This window comes from Drosophila melanogaster, chromosome X (assembly GCF_000001215.4).
Source record: "Drosophila melanogaster chromosome X".
NCBI classification, from domain to species: Eukaryota; Metazoa; Arthropoda; class Insecta; order Diptera; family Drosophilidae; genus Drosophila; species Drosophila melanogaster.
Genome location: NC_004354.4, coordinates 7664110 through 7681715, shown reverse-complemented (window position 1 = coordinate 7681715; position 17606 = coordinate 7664110). Strand labels below are relative to the sequence as shown.

Below are 17606 nucleotides of genomic sequence, written 5' to 3'. Positions count from 1 at the left end.
GACAGTTTTTAACAAAGTTGTGCAGTCTCAAAGCTGACGAAATATTGCAATTTGCAAACCCAAGCTAAAGAGCCGTAAACTCCTTTTTTTTGTCGTCTCCTTCAACTCTCTCCACTTACTCTGCCGCATTCATAATTGCGCTGAATCGAAGGAGACATAATAATACAGGATCGGATACAGCTTTGCAGTTCTAAAGGTGAGACAACATTGCAATTCGCAAACCCAACCTGAATAACCGTAAACTCACTCTCTTCGCCACCTTGTAAACTCTCCACTTTTATAACTGCACGCTCTCTCCGGAACCGCCCGTAAGCTTGCCATTTAGTTGCCTTTCGGTTTTCGATCCCGTCGGTTCGCAGGTTCAAAAGCACGGAGAAATGGCTGCACTTGTCGGCAAGGAATGAAGTACCGTTTTTGTGTGAAGTGTGTTTTGTGTATGTGTTTAAGTGTCGTTTCAATTTTGCGCTGGTGCGCAGGCGACTTAGGATCGGATACTGTTTTGCAGGTGACACAACATTGGAGTTCGCAAACCCAACCTGAATAACCGTAAACTCTTTCTCTTTGTCACCTCCTTGTGAACTCTCCACTTTCATAACTGCACGCTCTCTCCGGAACCGCCCGTAAGCTTGCCATTTAGTTGCCTTTCGGTTTTCGATCCCGTCGGTTCGCAGGTACAAAAGCACGGAGAAATGGCTGCACTTGTCGGTAAGGAATGAAGTACCGTTTAATTTACCATTTTCGTGTAAAGTGTATTTTTTTATGTGTTAAGTGCAGTTTCAATATACGGTCGACAGATCCTTTGCGCTGGTGCGCAGGCGGCTTAAAGTGCTCCAAAAGTGTTTAATAATTGTTAAAAAGGTGTGCGCAAGATACCAAAGGGAATTTGTTTCGCATCATAGCGTGCTGTTGGAAAAGTATTTAAATTAAAACTACATTTTATATTTATTGCGAAATATCAATACAATTTTGCACATTTTATTGCATCTTACATTTATTGCGATATGTCTGTAAAATGTTGCACATTTAATTTCAAATGAGTTGTGCAGCGAATGATTCTGCAAGTCCTGACAGTGTGCAGTTGCAAAATACAAATAATAATCTTAAAGAACCGTTAATACGCTTTCATTTTCGGCTCCTATTGCCGTTGAAAACTCCGTTATCCACTCTCCCACATTACAACTGCTTTTGCGATTCATCGCAAATCAAGAGAGACAAAATACAGGATCGGTTACAGTTTTGCAGTCCTAAAGTTGACACAACATTGCAATTCGCAAACCCAACCCAAAGAACCGTAAACTCACTCTCTTTGTCACCTCCTTGTGAACTCTCCACTTTCATAACTGCACGCTCTCTCCGGAACCGCCCGTAAGCTTGCCATTTAGTTGCCTTTCGGTTTTCGATCCCGTCGGCTCGCAGGTACAAAAGCACGGAGAAATGGCTGCACTTGTCCGTAAGTAATGAAGTACCGTTTTCGTGTGAAGTGTATTTTTTGTATGTGATTAAGTGCCGTTTCAATTTTGCGCTGGTGCGCAGGCGACTTATGATCGGATACAGTTTTGCAGGTGACACAACATTGGAGCTCGCAAACCCAACCTGAATAACCGTAAACTCATTCTCTTTGTCACCTCCTTGTGAACTCTCCACTCTCACAACTGCACGCTCTCCCCGGAATCGCCCGTAAGCTTGCCATTTAGTTGCCTTTCGGTTTTCGATCCCGTCGGTTCGCAGGTACAAAAGCACGGAGAAATGGCTGCACTTGTCGGTAAGGAATGAAGTACCGTTTAATTTACCGTTTTCGTGTAAAGTGTATTTTTTTTATGTGTTTAAGTGCAGTTTTAATTTAGGGTCGACAGATCCTTTGCGCTGGTGCGCAGGCGGCTTAAAGTGCCCCAAAAGTGTTTAATAATAGTTAAAAATGTGTTCGTAAGATACCAAAGAAAATTTGATTCGCAATATTGCGGGCTGTTATTTGGGAAGTGGAAGATTGGAAAAAATTTAAATTAAAATTACATTTTGTATTTATTGCGAAATATCAAAAAATAAAATTTATTGCGAAATGTCTATAAAATGTTGTACATTTCATTTCAAATGAGCTATGCAGCGGATAATACTACAATTCCTGACACATTTATGCTCCTTTTGCCGTTGAAAACTCCGTTATCCACTCTCCCACATTTCAACTGCTATTGCGAATCATCCCAAGCTTACCGTCTAACCCGTCGTCCTTTTGCGCTTACCGTTTACCGGCCGAAGTTTTTGATCACGTCGGTTTGAATGTAAAAATTACCTCCTGCGTCGGTGAGAGGTTTTAAAAGTGTTTTAAAACCTGTTCTTAAATCGGTTTCGGCATAATACATATATAAAACCTGCGCGTTTGTGAAAAATAAAAAATAATTTTGTGAAATATTTTCAAATGGAAGTTGTCTCAACATATACAAACATCAACAAAAATATAATGTAAATGGAGAAGGCAAGTACATGAATGTGTTATTATTCTTTTGTGTTCATCAACATTGCACTAGATCCTTTTTTATAATTAAAGTCAATAAATAAACATTGTTTTGAGGTTAGTTATAAAGCCGTTACTTTTTTAACGTTTTACTTTTCCCAAATTCACCTAAGTAAATACACCATCCAAAGTAGCAGAGACACCTACTCGATTTAGCGAGTACACACCCCTAGATCGAAAGCTTTTTGAAACCGCCATCTATCTCAAAATAGTGTCGTAGCAATCAGCTTAAATTAAATTCAATCTGTAGAAGCCCTGAAGGAAAATCGGCACAACTCATTCTGAAAGTATTTTTAAACTTTTACCTCAGTTTTATTCGTTTCCCCAAAATGAAATGTTACGTTCGTATTGGAATACAGTAGATTCGTCTTTATTGAATTTGATTTTTCTGTTCAGTTTTACATGCTATATAAACTAGTTTATTAATCATATTATTATTATTATTTATATTCGCATTATCTCGTGTTTCTCATTTCTCGCGTCATTTTCATATTTTGATAATTTTCGTGGCTGTTTCCTTTTCTCGTTTGATTTTTTTAATTCGCTTTGGTTTTGTCTTCTTTGCAAACCGCTTGCTGGAAAAACTTTCTCAATGAGTGTGAAATCAAAAACACAATTTGAGTTTAGCTTAATTAAAAAAAATATTCATTACCTTTTAATTTATTTTGGTTTGTTGTTAATTTTATGCTCTTGTGCATTTATACAAGAAATGCTACAAAAAAATGTTTGCTTTTGTTTTGTTTATTTTTTTTACGTTTATTTCGGTTAATTTTTAAGTTTTGCTTCTGCTTAGGTCTTAAAAAATGATTTCGAGGTTGCCAAAAATTGTATGTGCTTAAGTTTAATATCTATGTATAATATATATAACTATATACGGTTTTTGTTTTTCTATTTACTTTGTTTATATGTATATTTTTGATATTTTTGCTGCTTTTTCTTTTTTAATTGTTTGTTTTGGGCACATTTTGCTAATTTGCTTAAGAATCTCCTTAATTTTTGTTACTCTCCTCGCTTCGTTTTGCATTTATTTTGTTCTGGTTTTCATTTTTTTATGTTCATTGCATTTTTGGGCGGATTTCAAACTGAAAAACGGAGCTGGCTGTCCTCATCAAGATCTTTGTCGGTTGAAAACTAAAGGAATCGGTTTGGTATCGGTTCAATAGATCTGTTCTATGTGTTAACTACGGTTCTTTTTCTTGTTCTTGTTCTGGATCTCATCATCATTCAACAGTACTGAATGCATTTTTTTAATATATGTCGTTATTTTATATAGAGACTTTTGTATATATGTATATCTGCTGGTTAACACTATATGGTTATTTCAAGTCTGTTTTTATTTACTTGTTTTCGGATCTGCTAAAATAACATGCTTGTATATCCTTTCGACTTCTTACTCTTTATGCTTTAAACATAATATTGATATGGTCTGGTTTTTGTTTTCTCATTTTATTACTTTCTGATCCATAAATTTGGGATTCCTCTATATTTCGGTCTTTCATTTTCTTATGTACAGCTAATATGTAGTGGGTGGAAAAGAAGAAAAGGTAGGACAATTGGCAAAGTGAGTGGAGTGTGTGCGCATATCACCATGGGCTTAAATTCATTTATATTCATGTATATTCAGATATCTGTGTCTAAAGGTCTAAAAAAACAGATCATTTCTTAGTCGGTATAAAAAATGTATGTGTGTGTGTTTCGAATTGGAAGGATAATTTCATATATATCGTATTTACAGCTCAACTCTTTTGATTTGAATCAACAAACGTTTCCGTTTTAATTGCTTTGTTTAAAATTAATTACGTATGTTTTTATTGGAGCAGTACGGATCTATGCAAAAAATTTCCACTGCCCACTTTACTAACATATATATGTATGTATGTTGTTATGTATACATATAATGTGGGTCAGCGCATTTTCTTCATTAATATCTGTACGTTTTACTTTACTTGGCTAGCACCGCATATTGTTAATAAATATAACTATTAATGGTATGTATAAAAATGCTGATCATGCATATATATAACTAGGTCCTATATAGGCTTATATCGGCTGGGTGGCGAGGGAGCATTTCGACATCTCGGAACTCCCAAAAGTATGCTATACAATTTCAGAGTGTTTCTGTGTCTGATGTTTATTTTTTCTTGTTTTGGGGGAAAGGGTTGGAGCTTCCGGCGGACGTTTTTTTTTGGGTTTTTTGGGGATTCGGGGTCACGAGATTGCGGGATTACAAGAGATTGCGAGTACTTTCGTTCCTCAGCGGCATTTTCTGCGATTTTGGTGGTTTTTTGTTGTAGGAAAATAAAAAAGGATATCGATGGGTTTTTTTTCGTTTAAGAAAACATTTTTATTTGATAAAGTTTCGATCATGTTCATGTATTATTGGTATGTTGTCGCTTGTGTATTCGCTTTTTCCTTCTTTTAATGTATATATATATATATATATATATATATAATATTTATATTATAATTACAATAATAATAATAATAATAAAAATACGAAGACAAAAAAATTGTATTTAAGAAATAATTAAAACTAAAAGTTGCGAACCATGTCAACGTGTCGTGTTGGTTTTTGTCTCAGCTCAACTTTCTTTATCCATATTTTGTATATATTTTATATATATTTATTTATTACTTGTTTATCTCATATCCATATAGATGTAATTTATTCATTAGCTAAAGCGTATGAAAATGCAAAGTATTTAACTCGATAACTTAAACGCAAACAGGAGGAAAAGATAAAAATAATAATAATTTTAAGAAGATCGTAACAAATTTCGCTGACAGCGGGCAAAAGTTGTTTGCATATTTTTTAAAAATATTTTTAGTTGTTTCGTGTTTTGTTTCTTGTATAAATTTCGCAAATTGTATTTTTTTAAGGTTTTTGAAATGTGTTTGGTATATGTTGGTAATTTGTTTCTCTTTATTACTCGTCTCATATATATGTATGTAATAATAATAATAATAACGCGGCGAATTTTGGGCCTATGCAAAAATGGTTTCGTGTAATTTTAATTTATTTAGCTTTTTTGGTTTGAGAAATCTGTTTTTTGTTTAGCTTAAACATTTAGCCTAGGAAAAAAAAGGTTTAAATATTTCTTAAAATTTGTTTTTTGCTCTTCTTGGTTTTCTATGTTGTCTCTTGTTCATATAGGAAAACAGATTCTTTTTTTTATTTTTTTTGTTTGTTTATTTTGTAATTTATTTAATATTACGATTACGTTGTAAACTTAAGATCTAGGCAAAAAAAAAATTGGCTGTCTTAGATTACTGTTTTCTTATTTTTTTATATTTTTTCTTTTGTGTAATTTCTTTAGTACGATATGCGGTTTGTGTTTTCTATTTTTACCTTTAAATATTTTAGATTCACAGAAAAAAATTTTTGTTATTTATGCTACGGTTTAATGCAAATTTAAATTACCGTTAGGCTAAGTTGATAAACTTTTCATTTTTCGCTTTATATGCATATGTATAATTATATATAATTATGTATAGAATAATTAGATTATAAATAATTTAGTGCATTTTGCATGTTTATTTTTGCTATAATTATGAATTACTCAATTTGTGTGTGTGTTTTTGTTGTGTAGGTGTATTTTATGTGTGTGATTTTTTATGTAAATTCAGAATTTACAAAGATTATTGTTATATATTTTTTTTCTCAATTTGCCTTTCCTTTTCTCATCGACATATTTTTATTTTATTTGGGCAACAAAATAGGGGAAAACTTTTCTGCTCGCTGCAATTCAGCTTTGCTTTTAACTATCTTTTACTTTGGATTTTCACTCCATGCCTTCCACATTTCCCTTTCAATTTCTGCATTGTTTTGTTTCGTTTCGTATTAGTTTTTTTTTGTTTTTTTGCTTGAGATCAAAAGATAGTTAAACAAGTCGGTTGCTGAGGGTGGTAGAAGGTAGGATTTTTTTTTAGGAAGAACGATAGCAAGATCATGCCTCGCGAGAAATCTATGTACACTATCAATCGTCATCATCATTCATTTAATTATTTATTTACACTTAACCAGCTAAACTGCTAATAATCATATAATAGTTTCTTAAAAAAAAAATGTATGTAGAATAGAATTACGTTTGTAGTTATCAATCCTACCGCCTTTGCTTACAGTCTTCAAGTAGAAACAAATCGAAAAATCGAAATCGAAAATCTTTGCAAGATCAAATCTTTCACTATCAATTGGATCTCGACATTTTGGTTAAAGTTCTTCGGCAAGTCGGGGTTCTTAAATGGGGTTTATTTTCTCATTAATACTTTTGCGCTGCTCTCTCATCATAATTATCATCATCGCATAGCGTCTCTAAACTTTTAGCTACAACTATTACAACTCCTCAACCTAAGGCTACCTTAACGGCTACAACTAACGCCTATATTTAGTAGTTAATGTTTAATAAAAAAAAAACAAAAAAATATAGTTTTCTAGAGCCTAAGTGCTATTAATATATATATGTATGTATGTCTCCTGGCTCCTCACATCGTCTAAACATTCAAACTTAATCACAAGTAAACGCGTTAACCATCTCCGCTTCTCTACACATTGCACTGAATTTATATTTAGTTCTGTTAATTTTTTTACTTTAGTAGTTCCAACCGGCTGCCGCAGTTGCTGCTGCAGTGGTTACCGCCGGTGTGCTGCTGCTGGTGTTGCTGCTACTACTGCTGCTGGTGGTGCTTTCTCCACTAACGATAGAAGAAGAAGCTGCTGGCGGAGGAGGCGGTGGTGCGAGGGGAGCTGGCATTTCCTCAGAGGAACCACCACCAGTGCTGCTCAGCCGGCGAACTCGCACCATTCGCAGCTTCTCCTCGTTGATCACCTTCAGTTTTTGCTCGCTAGTCGCATTGTCCTCGTTGTCCAGATTAACCGATCCCGATTGCTCCTCATCGTCGTCCTCCTCCTGTTTGATGTGCACCTCCGGTTCCATGAAACGCTGATCGATCTCCAGCTGGGCGTGCTCATGATCGGAATCGTTGCCGCCGTCCGTTGGCTTGTTGCTATCAGTATCATCGCGGCCGTACTCGGAGGCCTGCATCACGCACACCCCGTTGATGATGCGTTCATTGTCCGCCGCGGCAGCTGCGGCAGCAGCAACGGCTGCAACTACAGCACTTGGATTGGTCACCGCTCCGGCGGGATTGACCCACTGTGGGGCAGCTGGCTTTCGTCGTGAACTCCGCACTGCATTGGACATGTAAGCGGCGGCAGCGGCCAAAGCGGATTTGTGCAGCACCTTCTCGTAATCGGTGGTCTTGTCCTCCGGCTCTTGACCCTCCAGCGATTCGTTGTCACTTAGATTGTGACCACCACCCTCCAGTTCCAGATCGTCCTGATAGTCATCGCTGCGTTCCCGCTTTAAGGTGGGCATCGACAGATCCAAACCGCTCATCTGCTCCTTGAAGGCCTGATTCAGAGCCTGCAACTCATCACCACCAGAGGCGCCAACTGCGGCGGCTGCTGCAGCTGCTCCAGCGGCCGCTGCCGCACCGGGAATCCCCGCCAGACTGCGACCCAAAATGGCAGCGGCAGCAAAGTACGGCGGATAGGGAATGGGGGCACCGCTCATGCCCATTCGCTCCTTGTGGAGCTCCAGTAGACGCTGCTGCAGCAGAATGCGGAATTGGACGGGATCGAAGGGCGTGGCACTGGTACTCTCGCGACTCGGTATCGGATTATCTTGACCGGCAGGTCCGTGTGGCACCTGTTGCTTCAATCGCATGCGATGATTGTGGAACCAGTTGGTGATCGTCCGCGTTGCCAAGCCCAGCTCATTGGCCAGAAACTCGATGGTCCCCACATTTGGATACGGATCCAAGGCGAATGCCAGCCGAAGTGCCTCCTTTTGCTCCTCGGAGAAGAGGACACGCTGTTTTTTGCTCGGCGGAGCACCACCGACACCCGAACCGACGGATCCTGGACCCGGACTGCTGGTATAGAAGTCATTGGTATCATTGCTGGAGGTATCGCTACTATTGTCCTGTTGGTTTGGGCCTGTGCTCCTCCTTCGTTTGCTGGCCTCCCGTCGCTCATTTTTCAGCAACTGCAATCGTTCAACATTGTTGGCATCACTGAGCCACAATTGCATCCGGATGAAGGGTTCCCTGCCCTTGATGGAGAGCATGTGCCAGGGCTTCGGTTTGCTCAGCAGCTCAGATACGGATCCCTGCGAAAGTCCCAAAACGGCTTCGCCAAATATTTTCTGACCAATATTGTTGGCCAACAACGCCTCCTTGATCTTGGTAGTGATATCGTGGGTGTCCAGATCTTGGGTTAAAGCGGCCATTTCGTAAACGGTGGGCGACATGTGCTGGTGCAGACTTCTCATGGCATTAGTGCCATGAACCGGCATCAGCATGGGTTTCTTTTCGCTGTTTGAGGGATTTGAGCTGCCCTGATTGCCACCAGGACCACCTGGTTGGGCTCCACCCGCTGAAGGTGGCAGACTGATGGCATGCTGGGGTGGCAGTCCGGGCGAGGTCAGAAGCATGCTTTGGTGGTGCAATGCGGCAGCCGCGGCGGCCGCTTGATGGTGCTGCTGATGGGGGTGTTGCTGCTGGGCAAGATGTTGCTGCTGTTGCAAGTGCTGCTGCGCCTGCTGCTGCAAATGCTGTTGTGCCTGTTGCGCCTGCTGAGCCTGCTGCTGCGCTTGTGCCACTTGCTGCTGTTGCATTGCTGCCGACATTGCCGCCGCCTGCATTTGCTGCATCAAGTGCTGCGCCTGTGCTGGCTCCTGCAGCTTAAGTTCGCTCATCATCTTCTGCATGGGCAGGGAGGCAGCCTGCATTTTGCTTGCCAATCCCTGTGGCATCTGCGGACTTCCACTGTAACTGCCCGTTCGCATTAGCTTCTCGGGGGCAATCTTGTATTGACTGGCCACCAGTTTGTGCACCGCGTTCTCATCCTCCAGGAACATCTTCATGCGAATGAAGGGTTCACGGCCCTTTTGAGTGAGCATGTGCCATGGCTTGGGTCTAGCCAATAAATCGGAGACCGATCCCTGAGACAAACCCAGCACGGACTCGCCGAACAATCGCTGGGAGATGGAGTACTGCGACAGGGCCTCCTTCACACGTCTGACTATATCCTCGGTGTTAAGGTTGTTGAACATATCGAACTGTTGCTGGGTGATCGGTGGCAGAACCGCCTTGGTGGGTCGCTGTGGCGTACTGTGGTGCGGCGTCACCGGTGGTTGGGTAATCAGCGAATTGGTGATCGAGGCCATTCGCTGCAAAGGACTTGCTGTCGCGGCGAACTCCTCACCTTGGCTGCTCAATGCCGGTGGAAGTATTGAATTGCTTAGCGGACTGGGTGCTGCCGAATTGCTGCTGGCACCGCCGGTTGGTGGTGCTGCTGTGGGTGGGGCTCCTGCTCCGGTTCCTGGGCCAGATGGTGGGGCAGGTGGTGCGGGTGTGCCACCTCCCTCGGACTTGCGACCATGTAGGGAACTTGGATACGCATCATCTCGTTCGCCATCTTTTGAACAACTGCTGCTGCCGGCACTGTGCTCCAACGAGGATCGCTGACCGTTCAACTTGATGTCCTTGGCTGCAGCGGCAGCTAGCGAGAGATCCTGGGCTCCGTTGAGGACCTGCTGCTGCAAAGCCATCAGGCTCGAGAAGTTGGGGAACTGTGCCTGAGCCTGGGCAGCTTGTTGTTGCTGTTGGTGCTGCTGCAGCTTGGCAATCTCACGTTCAAAGACGTGACGCATATTTTCATCGGCCATGGCGGGAAAGGCATTGCTGGCTGCTCCTGGCATTCCGGCGGCTCCTCCAAATAGCGAGGGTGAGAAGAGAAAGCTATGGGAGAAACAGATACACCAGTTTAATGTATTGGATACTGTTCAGAAAATGAAAATTATGTCTTATACTTTAAAAACCCTTTGTAAACTTACCTTGGAAAAGCCGTCTCACGCGGAGTGCGTGCAATCAGCTCCTGGTAGAGACGAGCCATCTTGTCCTGGTCGTCGTGCCGCAGCCGCTGCTGCTGCTCCCGTTCTCTTTGCTCGCGTTCCCTTTCCCTTTGCTGAGCGGCAGCCTGCTCGGGATTAAGATGCTGGTGCTGCTTCAGCTGATTCTCCACCTTGAAGAACGGCGACGTGCAGCTTTGAGGTGGCGATTTGCTGTCCTCGTTGCTGTGTGAATCCTCGCCGCCGTGACTGCGACGCTCCTGCTCCCGATGCTGGGCCACACTGCTCTGTTTCATCAGCGAGGAGGCTTCGCTGAGGATATGTGCAATCCGATCCTCGGACATGGAATCATCGCCGCCAGCGCCGCCGGCACCACGACCCGCATACTGCGGCAGTCCAGAATCTGCAAAGACGAAGGAGATGGATGATATTTCAGATTAGTAGGAGGTAGATGATCGTAAAGCCCATTAAATGCTGTAAAAATTTATGCCAAGACGGATCATTTATATGGGGTATGCTCGCTCGATTGGCAGGACATGGACATGGAAGTGGAAGAGGACATGAACCTGGGACCTGGGATCTAGAACCCAAACCAGACCGAAACCAATTAAGCCATAAAGCGTTCAAAAAGCCAAAGCGAATTTGCGGCCATAAAGCGGCGCTGCAGTTGAAAGGGTCCCGCCAAGTGTCCACCAAATGCCACGCCTCTTGCCAAACCGCCTAGCCAATGCACTGACAGAAATTTCGAATGCCCCAAGGGGCATGGGGCGGCTCAATTATAAACAGCGAGCAAGCATACAAAACACAAACGTTTCTCATGAATGGTGTACAAAAAAATATTCGTGTAAATTCGTGTTATTTTATTTTTGTATATCCCCAAACCTGAGTTTTGCCATCCAACTCTGGACCTCAATAGTTGTTCGATGCAAAGCGTTGCGCTAATTTGGCACGCGCCTGGCCTCAAACCCAGGGAAATGCTCATCGAAGCGAGCGTCCAGGAGTTGAATAAACGAAACGAAATGAATAAATGAATGAATTCAATTGCAATTGAGAGCGGTCGGAGGAAATACAAAAAAAAAAATGTGCAAATGGGAGGGGCTTGAAAAAATTGTAAAACTGAAAATTGTTTTGCTGAAATTCAATTGAAAACGAAATGGAGAAGCGTTTTGCTTTTTGACTTTTTGCTTCTCGTGACAGAGAATCGAGTGGTAAATTGCAAAATAATCACACAAGTGGTTCGAGCCACCCACATGCACACTCTGATACTTTGATATGGCGACCGGGCAGGGACATGCCCAAACCCATACTTGGCGTGGCGACCGAGCAGGGACCATTGAATTTCCTGTGTGATGTCCTGCGGCATGTTTTTGTGGCTGCCACAGCAAAAACATCAATCAGCCGCACACGTTCAGCGGAATGGAACGCAATGCGGAGAGCTGAAGCTGGGGAATGGTCAGCGAAATGAAATAACTGAAAATCGCTTTACAATTGCCAAGCATAATCGATGCCCAAAGGAGCAAACACTTGGTTGCAAATAAAACTGCAAGAATCGGACGCTAGCGGAAACGGAAATCAACACATGAATGACAAATGTCCAGGCACCGGGTAACGTTTCCTCTTTCCTCCGCTCAACATCCTGGCTGACAGCCATTGAAGCGAGAGATTTGAAAAATAGGGTGATAGTAGTATGGGCCTGAACTCCCCAGATACGAGAGTAGATGGATAAGGGCGATAAAATGGCCAACTACAATAGATACTCCACTCCCACATTTGGTTTTTGCTCTCGTTTCCATGGAATAAAAATTGGAAAAACGATTTTGTGGGAATTTTTTTTCTTTATGTATGGACTCCTTGTCGTCGCTTCATTTGGGGATTACAAAGTGTTTTTGTGTTATAAAGTCGAAGATGACATTGATGACACCTGGAATGACCCAGACCAGAGATGGGATCGAACAAAGCGATGGTATGGCGTTGGTCAGACACAGACAGCTTAAGCGGTCTTAGTGGATGATTGTGGCCAGCTGGATAAATGTGGTTTGGGATGTGTTGGAACGACTATTGCTACTCTAGTAGGTTGCTTTAAAGCTGGGCTACGTATGGGAAGAAAGTGGTTTTCCAAAAACTAAGCCTTGCTTCATTTTCGAACTCAAGAGTTAATTTAACAAAATCAAATGCCAATTAGGAAACCCCAAGCATTTGTTACGCGATTTCTTTGTAGCCATCATTTTAATATTTTGGCAAAAATTTAAGAGTCTCACGTGGCGCATTTCATTTGCTGAGCAGACAAAGCTGTCGTCCCCCAACCAAACCATCCTATATTCCTGAAGTTGCCCGCAGTTTTTTGGCCCAACTTTCGCTGCCATCCTTTATGGCCATCATTCAACTTTTTACTATATATATATATATGGAGATATAGATAGCGAGGTTTTTCGGTAGTTGGAGGCAGCAGATATGGATATATATTTGTCGTTACCGTTGGCCACTTTTTTGTCTGCGATTTACATTATTTTTTCCGTTGTGTGTTGTGTAACCCACACCATTCGTTCCGTTCTCCATCCCCAGATGCTGTTTGGATTTTTTGTTTTGTAATTTATTAGAGAGGAACATGTTGACCAAATTGTCATTCAAAGGGATTTCGGACCGGCAATCGGATGGGGGAAATATGCGCACCAGATATGAGCTATCATATTTGTCTAGCACATACCAAATATATATATATATATATATATATATATATCGTATATTTTTATATGACAATCTATCCCATCTTTGTGCCTCTCCCTTTCCTCGTTCTGACCCCCACACTCGCAATTTGCTTGATGAATATTTGCCTTTTATAACAAATCAGAGGACGAAGAACCCAGGAGCGGGAGCCCAGACAGTAGAGTGAAGTGGCTGCTTCAGCTCCAGAAGGTCTTGGGGCCTTGGGGTTGATTCGTTTGTTTTTTATTCTAATACAATAAATATTTGCCAGCACACAAATATGTAATCGTACTTCAACATGTCGCGTCGATCTGAAAGGGTTATATATCTATATATATATATGTATATATAAATATGTATATGAGGGGGGAAATATAGGAGGACGGAATTGAACGGCACATTGAAATTGGCACACGCACGCAATTTGCATTAATTGCAAGAAAAATTTTCTAATTAAAATGCCAGTCATTTGTTTTTCCTTTTCCCCCTACTCAGTGACTCCTTTGGGCCCCGTTTTTCGAAAACCCCACACCGCCCGCTTCATGTCAGTTGCTTCTGTGTATTAGCAGAAGTGTCAATTAAAAAAAAAAAAAAAAAAAACGGAAGACAAGGCCAAGTGGGCTTTTGGAGAGGGTAGGGAAGAAGCTTCAAATGGAATTGGAAACGAAATTGGAGGCTTCTTCTTCTAGCTGAGCAGAAACCAAACGTAGCATGGCGAATTGAAGAGTTTCGACAGGATAGGAAGCGGGAACGAATGTGAACCCATTCTGCACTGCAGAGTATGTAGCCAGGGTCGTCACCTGTTATCAAAAAAAAAAAACGCTCTTTGCCATTTAACCCGTTCCAATGGCACCTTCGCACTCATTGTTTGTCTTGCAATTAAGCAGAAAATATGAGAGACAGAGACGGCCAGAGGGTGGTGCGACAGAGAAGGCTAGTGCACTGGGTCGCAGGGAGAGAGACTGAGACTAAGACTGAGGCAGAGGCAGCAGCCAGGAGAATTCGATGTATGGATGGAATGGGTAACGTGCAGCAACTTTGTCTTGCATTTTAATTTGTTTTCGTCATGATTTCGCTTTGTTCTTCCACCTTTCAGACCACTTCCCTGGCCGCCATCCTTCGCTGCTGTTGTCAAAGTTCATTTCAAAGTAATTAGCTGCCTTATATGCAAAATAAAAAGCACAAAAATCAAGCACGAACACGACATGTGCAACATTAATTTGGTTGGTGTGTGTGTGTGTGTGAGTGTGTGGCGGTGGGCTTAAAAAGTTTCCCAGTTTGTCTGCTTATTTTTTCTGTTATTTATCTTTTTATTACAGTATTTTTCGGTTAGTCCTCATCAAATTATTAGCACTCCCTGATCGGAGGCCATTACTCTTCGGCCGGGGCTCTTTCATTCCTGATTGCCTCATTTCGTTCATCACAAAAGATATCAAAGAAATTCAAAATAAAATAAATTTTAGCTACGCTACTCGCTGCCTGCTCTTGTTGTTGCTGGCGATCGTCAGATTTATGAAAATTGTTGAGCGAGCTTTATGCTAATTTATGTATATTGTTTGGCCGGCCCACGCAGTCAAATCCAACGCCTCCCCCCAAAAGAAAAACCACCTCATCTGTCTGTTTTTGTTACCGCAATGAGTCGCCACACTTATGCGATGCCACTCAATGAACAATATTTTAATGGCTGCACGGCCAAGTGTTAGTGCATTAGGGATGTCACTAAAAGATTGCTAACTGTGTATATAGTTTTGATAATATGCTTGTGTAAATACAAATTAGTATTTTGAAATGGTATATATCATTTCGATATAATGGCTAACCACACTATCGGCATATGCGCATCCCTAGCACTGTACCTGTCTTTAATGTGTATAAATAAAATGAAATACAATTGAGAGGGGGCCGAGAATCGCGTAAAAGCGAAGGAATTGATACGCCCCGTTGGTCACTTAGTCAGAGCAATATCTCCCAGCATTTGTTTCATTTTCTTCGTGTGGCATCAACACACACACACACACACACACTTTTAGCCCGCTTTATGGCTTGTGACAAATAATTTGTGAAGCGGCCGCAAATGAATGTGTGGCAGTCTGCCTAGCTTTTTTATTTTTCTTTTTGTTTTTACTCAGCCGCATCTTTTGGCGTTTGGAATGCTTTTGTTTTGTCGAATACCGTGTGCGTTGTGTTTTTGGTTCTATTCTTAGGCATTCGCACTCGCACTCTCTTTTCTTTTTTTTTTTTTTTTTTGTCTTGGCCCGAGTTGGCCTGGCTAAAAGCAAATAAATGACAACGGCGGTGCCTGCTGAAAATTATGTGTTAATATGCTAGTATTATTAGCTGCTATAATGGCTCCGTTTGCCTTCCTCTTTTCTGCCTTTCGACTCCTCTGAACTCCACGCTCCGCTTTTGTCATTACGTATACGCCGCGTAATTTCTTTCTTTTTATTTTTTTTTTGCGCTGTATTTGCCTTGGCTTTGAGCGCCATGCTAAACGAGTTTCAATTGAGCACTTAAATCTTCCCTGGTCTTTCATATTTTGCTACTTTTTTCTATATCCACAGTCCTGTCAACAGTTTTTGTGCGTTTGTGGTTTTCAAGCAAACTTTACTCGCTTAAACGAAGGGAAAAAAGGGAATTGACCTGGGCGCACGGAAAACCCCAAACCGTTTGTAAATTATTGATCTTATTTTTTATGTGAAAGCAGCCTAATATACGTATTAATATTTGATTAGTCAATCTTAAAATCATGGAATCCTATAGCCCTAACCTGTTATCGATATTTGAACTCGTCCTCCGCAAAACGTTAACCCTGCGCTTGCAGTTTACTATGCAACAATTGTCGTTAAATGTAAAAATAAAAAACCAAAAAACAGCAAAAATAGAAGCAAGCAAAGAAATAGGAAAACAAACCGAAAACGCAAAAACTTTTGCTTCGAGCTAGTGGTGCTACCCTGCCTACCCTGTGTGGTGGCATACCACTGCCACCCACAACCACCCAGTACCACCCTCTTTTTGGCCAGCCACAAAGACGACTTCAAACGCTCGGCACGTCAACGTTTTGCATGCCTCGTTGAAGTCAGTTGCAGTTGGTATTTGTTGTTGCAGTTGTTGTTGTTCTTGTTGTTGTTATTACTATTGTTGTTGTTGTTGTCGTCATCGCTGGTTGTTGTTTACATTTAATTCAACTTCACGTTGTTCGCTATATGTATGGTTATTTTTTTTTTACCATTTTTTTCTGTTTTATTTTGTTTTAAGCCTTTTACAGACCAATTGTCACGGCAGTCGTCGCGTCGAACCAGCTCCTCCTCCCCATTTTTTTTTTTTGTAACCACCTTTACCACCCACTTTCCCCCAAGCCCCACCTTATGTCCACCCATTTTAGCGGTTTCGTTCATAACGCGCTTTAAACAATTACAATTCAAAATTCATTGACGCGCATCCTGGGTTAACTTTTGCCACAATGACTTCAAAGTATTGTTAGCCAACAGAGTTGACAGGGGCGCATTTTAGAGAGGGAGCTTAGATGGATGCCCAGAAAGGGGAGAGAGAGTTCACTTAGCAAAAAAAATCGATCAAAGATAAAGCTAATGAATACTAATTAATTAATTATATACAGCAAAAGAAAGATCTTTTTGAGAATCTACGATCTTTTCGCTCAACTGCTCGTATATGTTTGCCTATAATTAGCAACGTTATGTTGAAAAAAAAAAGTCGAATAACCTCTGTTGCACTTTAGCCTTTGGATTCCGCACCCCTCATCTCACTCTTAACCCTCTGCTGGGCAACTTTAACCCCCCCGCCCTGCCATCAGCAACTCTTCTCTATAAACAGTCACAGTTAGTTTAGCTGCCATGAGTAATCGTCATAAATTAATTGTCAACATTTGCATGCACTTAGACCAACACACACACGCACAGTCACACACATTTGATTAACTTTGCAGCAGGTGAGGAAGGGGCGTCGACCGAAAGGGGGTTTCGAATGCGTGCTAGCACTTTAAACATACTTTTGCATTGACATATTTTCGCTTTTTGCGCTGTCAGAAAGTTTTACGGACATAAAATTGATGACTAATCAATAAGGGAGCGGGAAACCAAGACAACTGGATAACAAGAGCAGAGACATTGGGGTAAGTGATACTAAATAAGCTAACAAGTTGCGGGAAATAACTGGAAATTGTTTTGTACTTTAAAATGGCATATTAATAGGTAAAAGTTGTTACTTTTAGCTATGCTCAGACATGATCGCTAAATATTGCGCGTCTCGGAATTTGCCGTGAATGAAAAACAAGAACTAAAAATTAAACACAAAAAATATTAGATCGAAAAACGAGACAAACTGAAACGAATTCCTGTTCATTTTCACGCCTAATGTGCGAATTTGCCGAAATTTATGGCGACAGCCAAATGGCCGCTCCAACTGCACCGCAAATGTCTCTTTTTGGTCCGCCACGCCCCCCTCCCCATGGTCCGCCACTGCCC

At 41.5% G+C, this 17606-nt stretch overlaps 1 protein-coding gene and 3 long non-coding RNA genes across 7 annotated transcripts in view; 3 read left to right on the top strand and 1 right to left on the bottom strand.

Moving 5' to 3' along the window:
- The first annotated feature begins 437 nt into the window (after positions 1 to 437).
- lncRNA:CR45665 (long non-coding RNA:CR45665) lies at positions 438 to 714 on the top strand. Its single transcript, NR_123832.1, has one exon. It is a non-coding gene; the product is annotated as a long non-coding RNA:CR45665 (long non-coding RNA).
- Positions 715 to 1195: 481 nt separating this feature from the next.
- Positions 1196 to 1748, top strand: lncRNA:CR45666 (long non-coding RNA:CR45666). Of its 2 annotated transcripts, none has more exons than NR_123830.1 (1): positions 1196 to 1748. It is a non-coding gene; the product is annotated as a long non-coding RNA:CR45666 (long non-coding RNA). The 2 variants fall into 2 exon arrangements; NR_123831.1 differs by having other exon boundaries at positions 1196 to 1441.
- A 346-nt stretch (positions 1749 to 2094) lies between these two features.
- On the top strand, positions 2095 to 2385 carry lncRNA:CR45667 (long non-coding RNA:CR45667). The gene has a single exon (NR_123829.1). It is a non-coding gene; the product is annotated as a long non-coding RNA:CR45667 (long non-coding RNA).
- Positions 2386 to 2856: 471 nt separating this feature from the next.
- The window catches only part of ct (cut), a 70432-nt gene continuing 55682 nt past the window's right edge, over positions 2857 to 17606 (bottom strand). For 2 of the 3 annotated variants that reach the window (NM_080025.2, NM_001258636.2), the window contains 2 exons: positions 10408 to 10825; positions 3457 to 10312 (listed from right to left, as the gene is read on the bottom strand). In NM_080025.2, coding sequence (NP_524764.1) covers positions 7099 to 10312; positions 10408 to 10825 — 3632 coding nt within the window. In that variant the 3' untranslated portion in view covers positions 3457 to 7098. Of the gene's footprint in view, positions 10313 to 10407; positions 10826 to 17606 lie in introns of all 3 variants that reach the window. The other variant, NM_001272381.2, reaches the window with a different exon arrangement.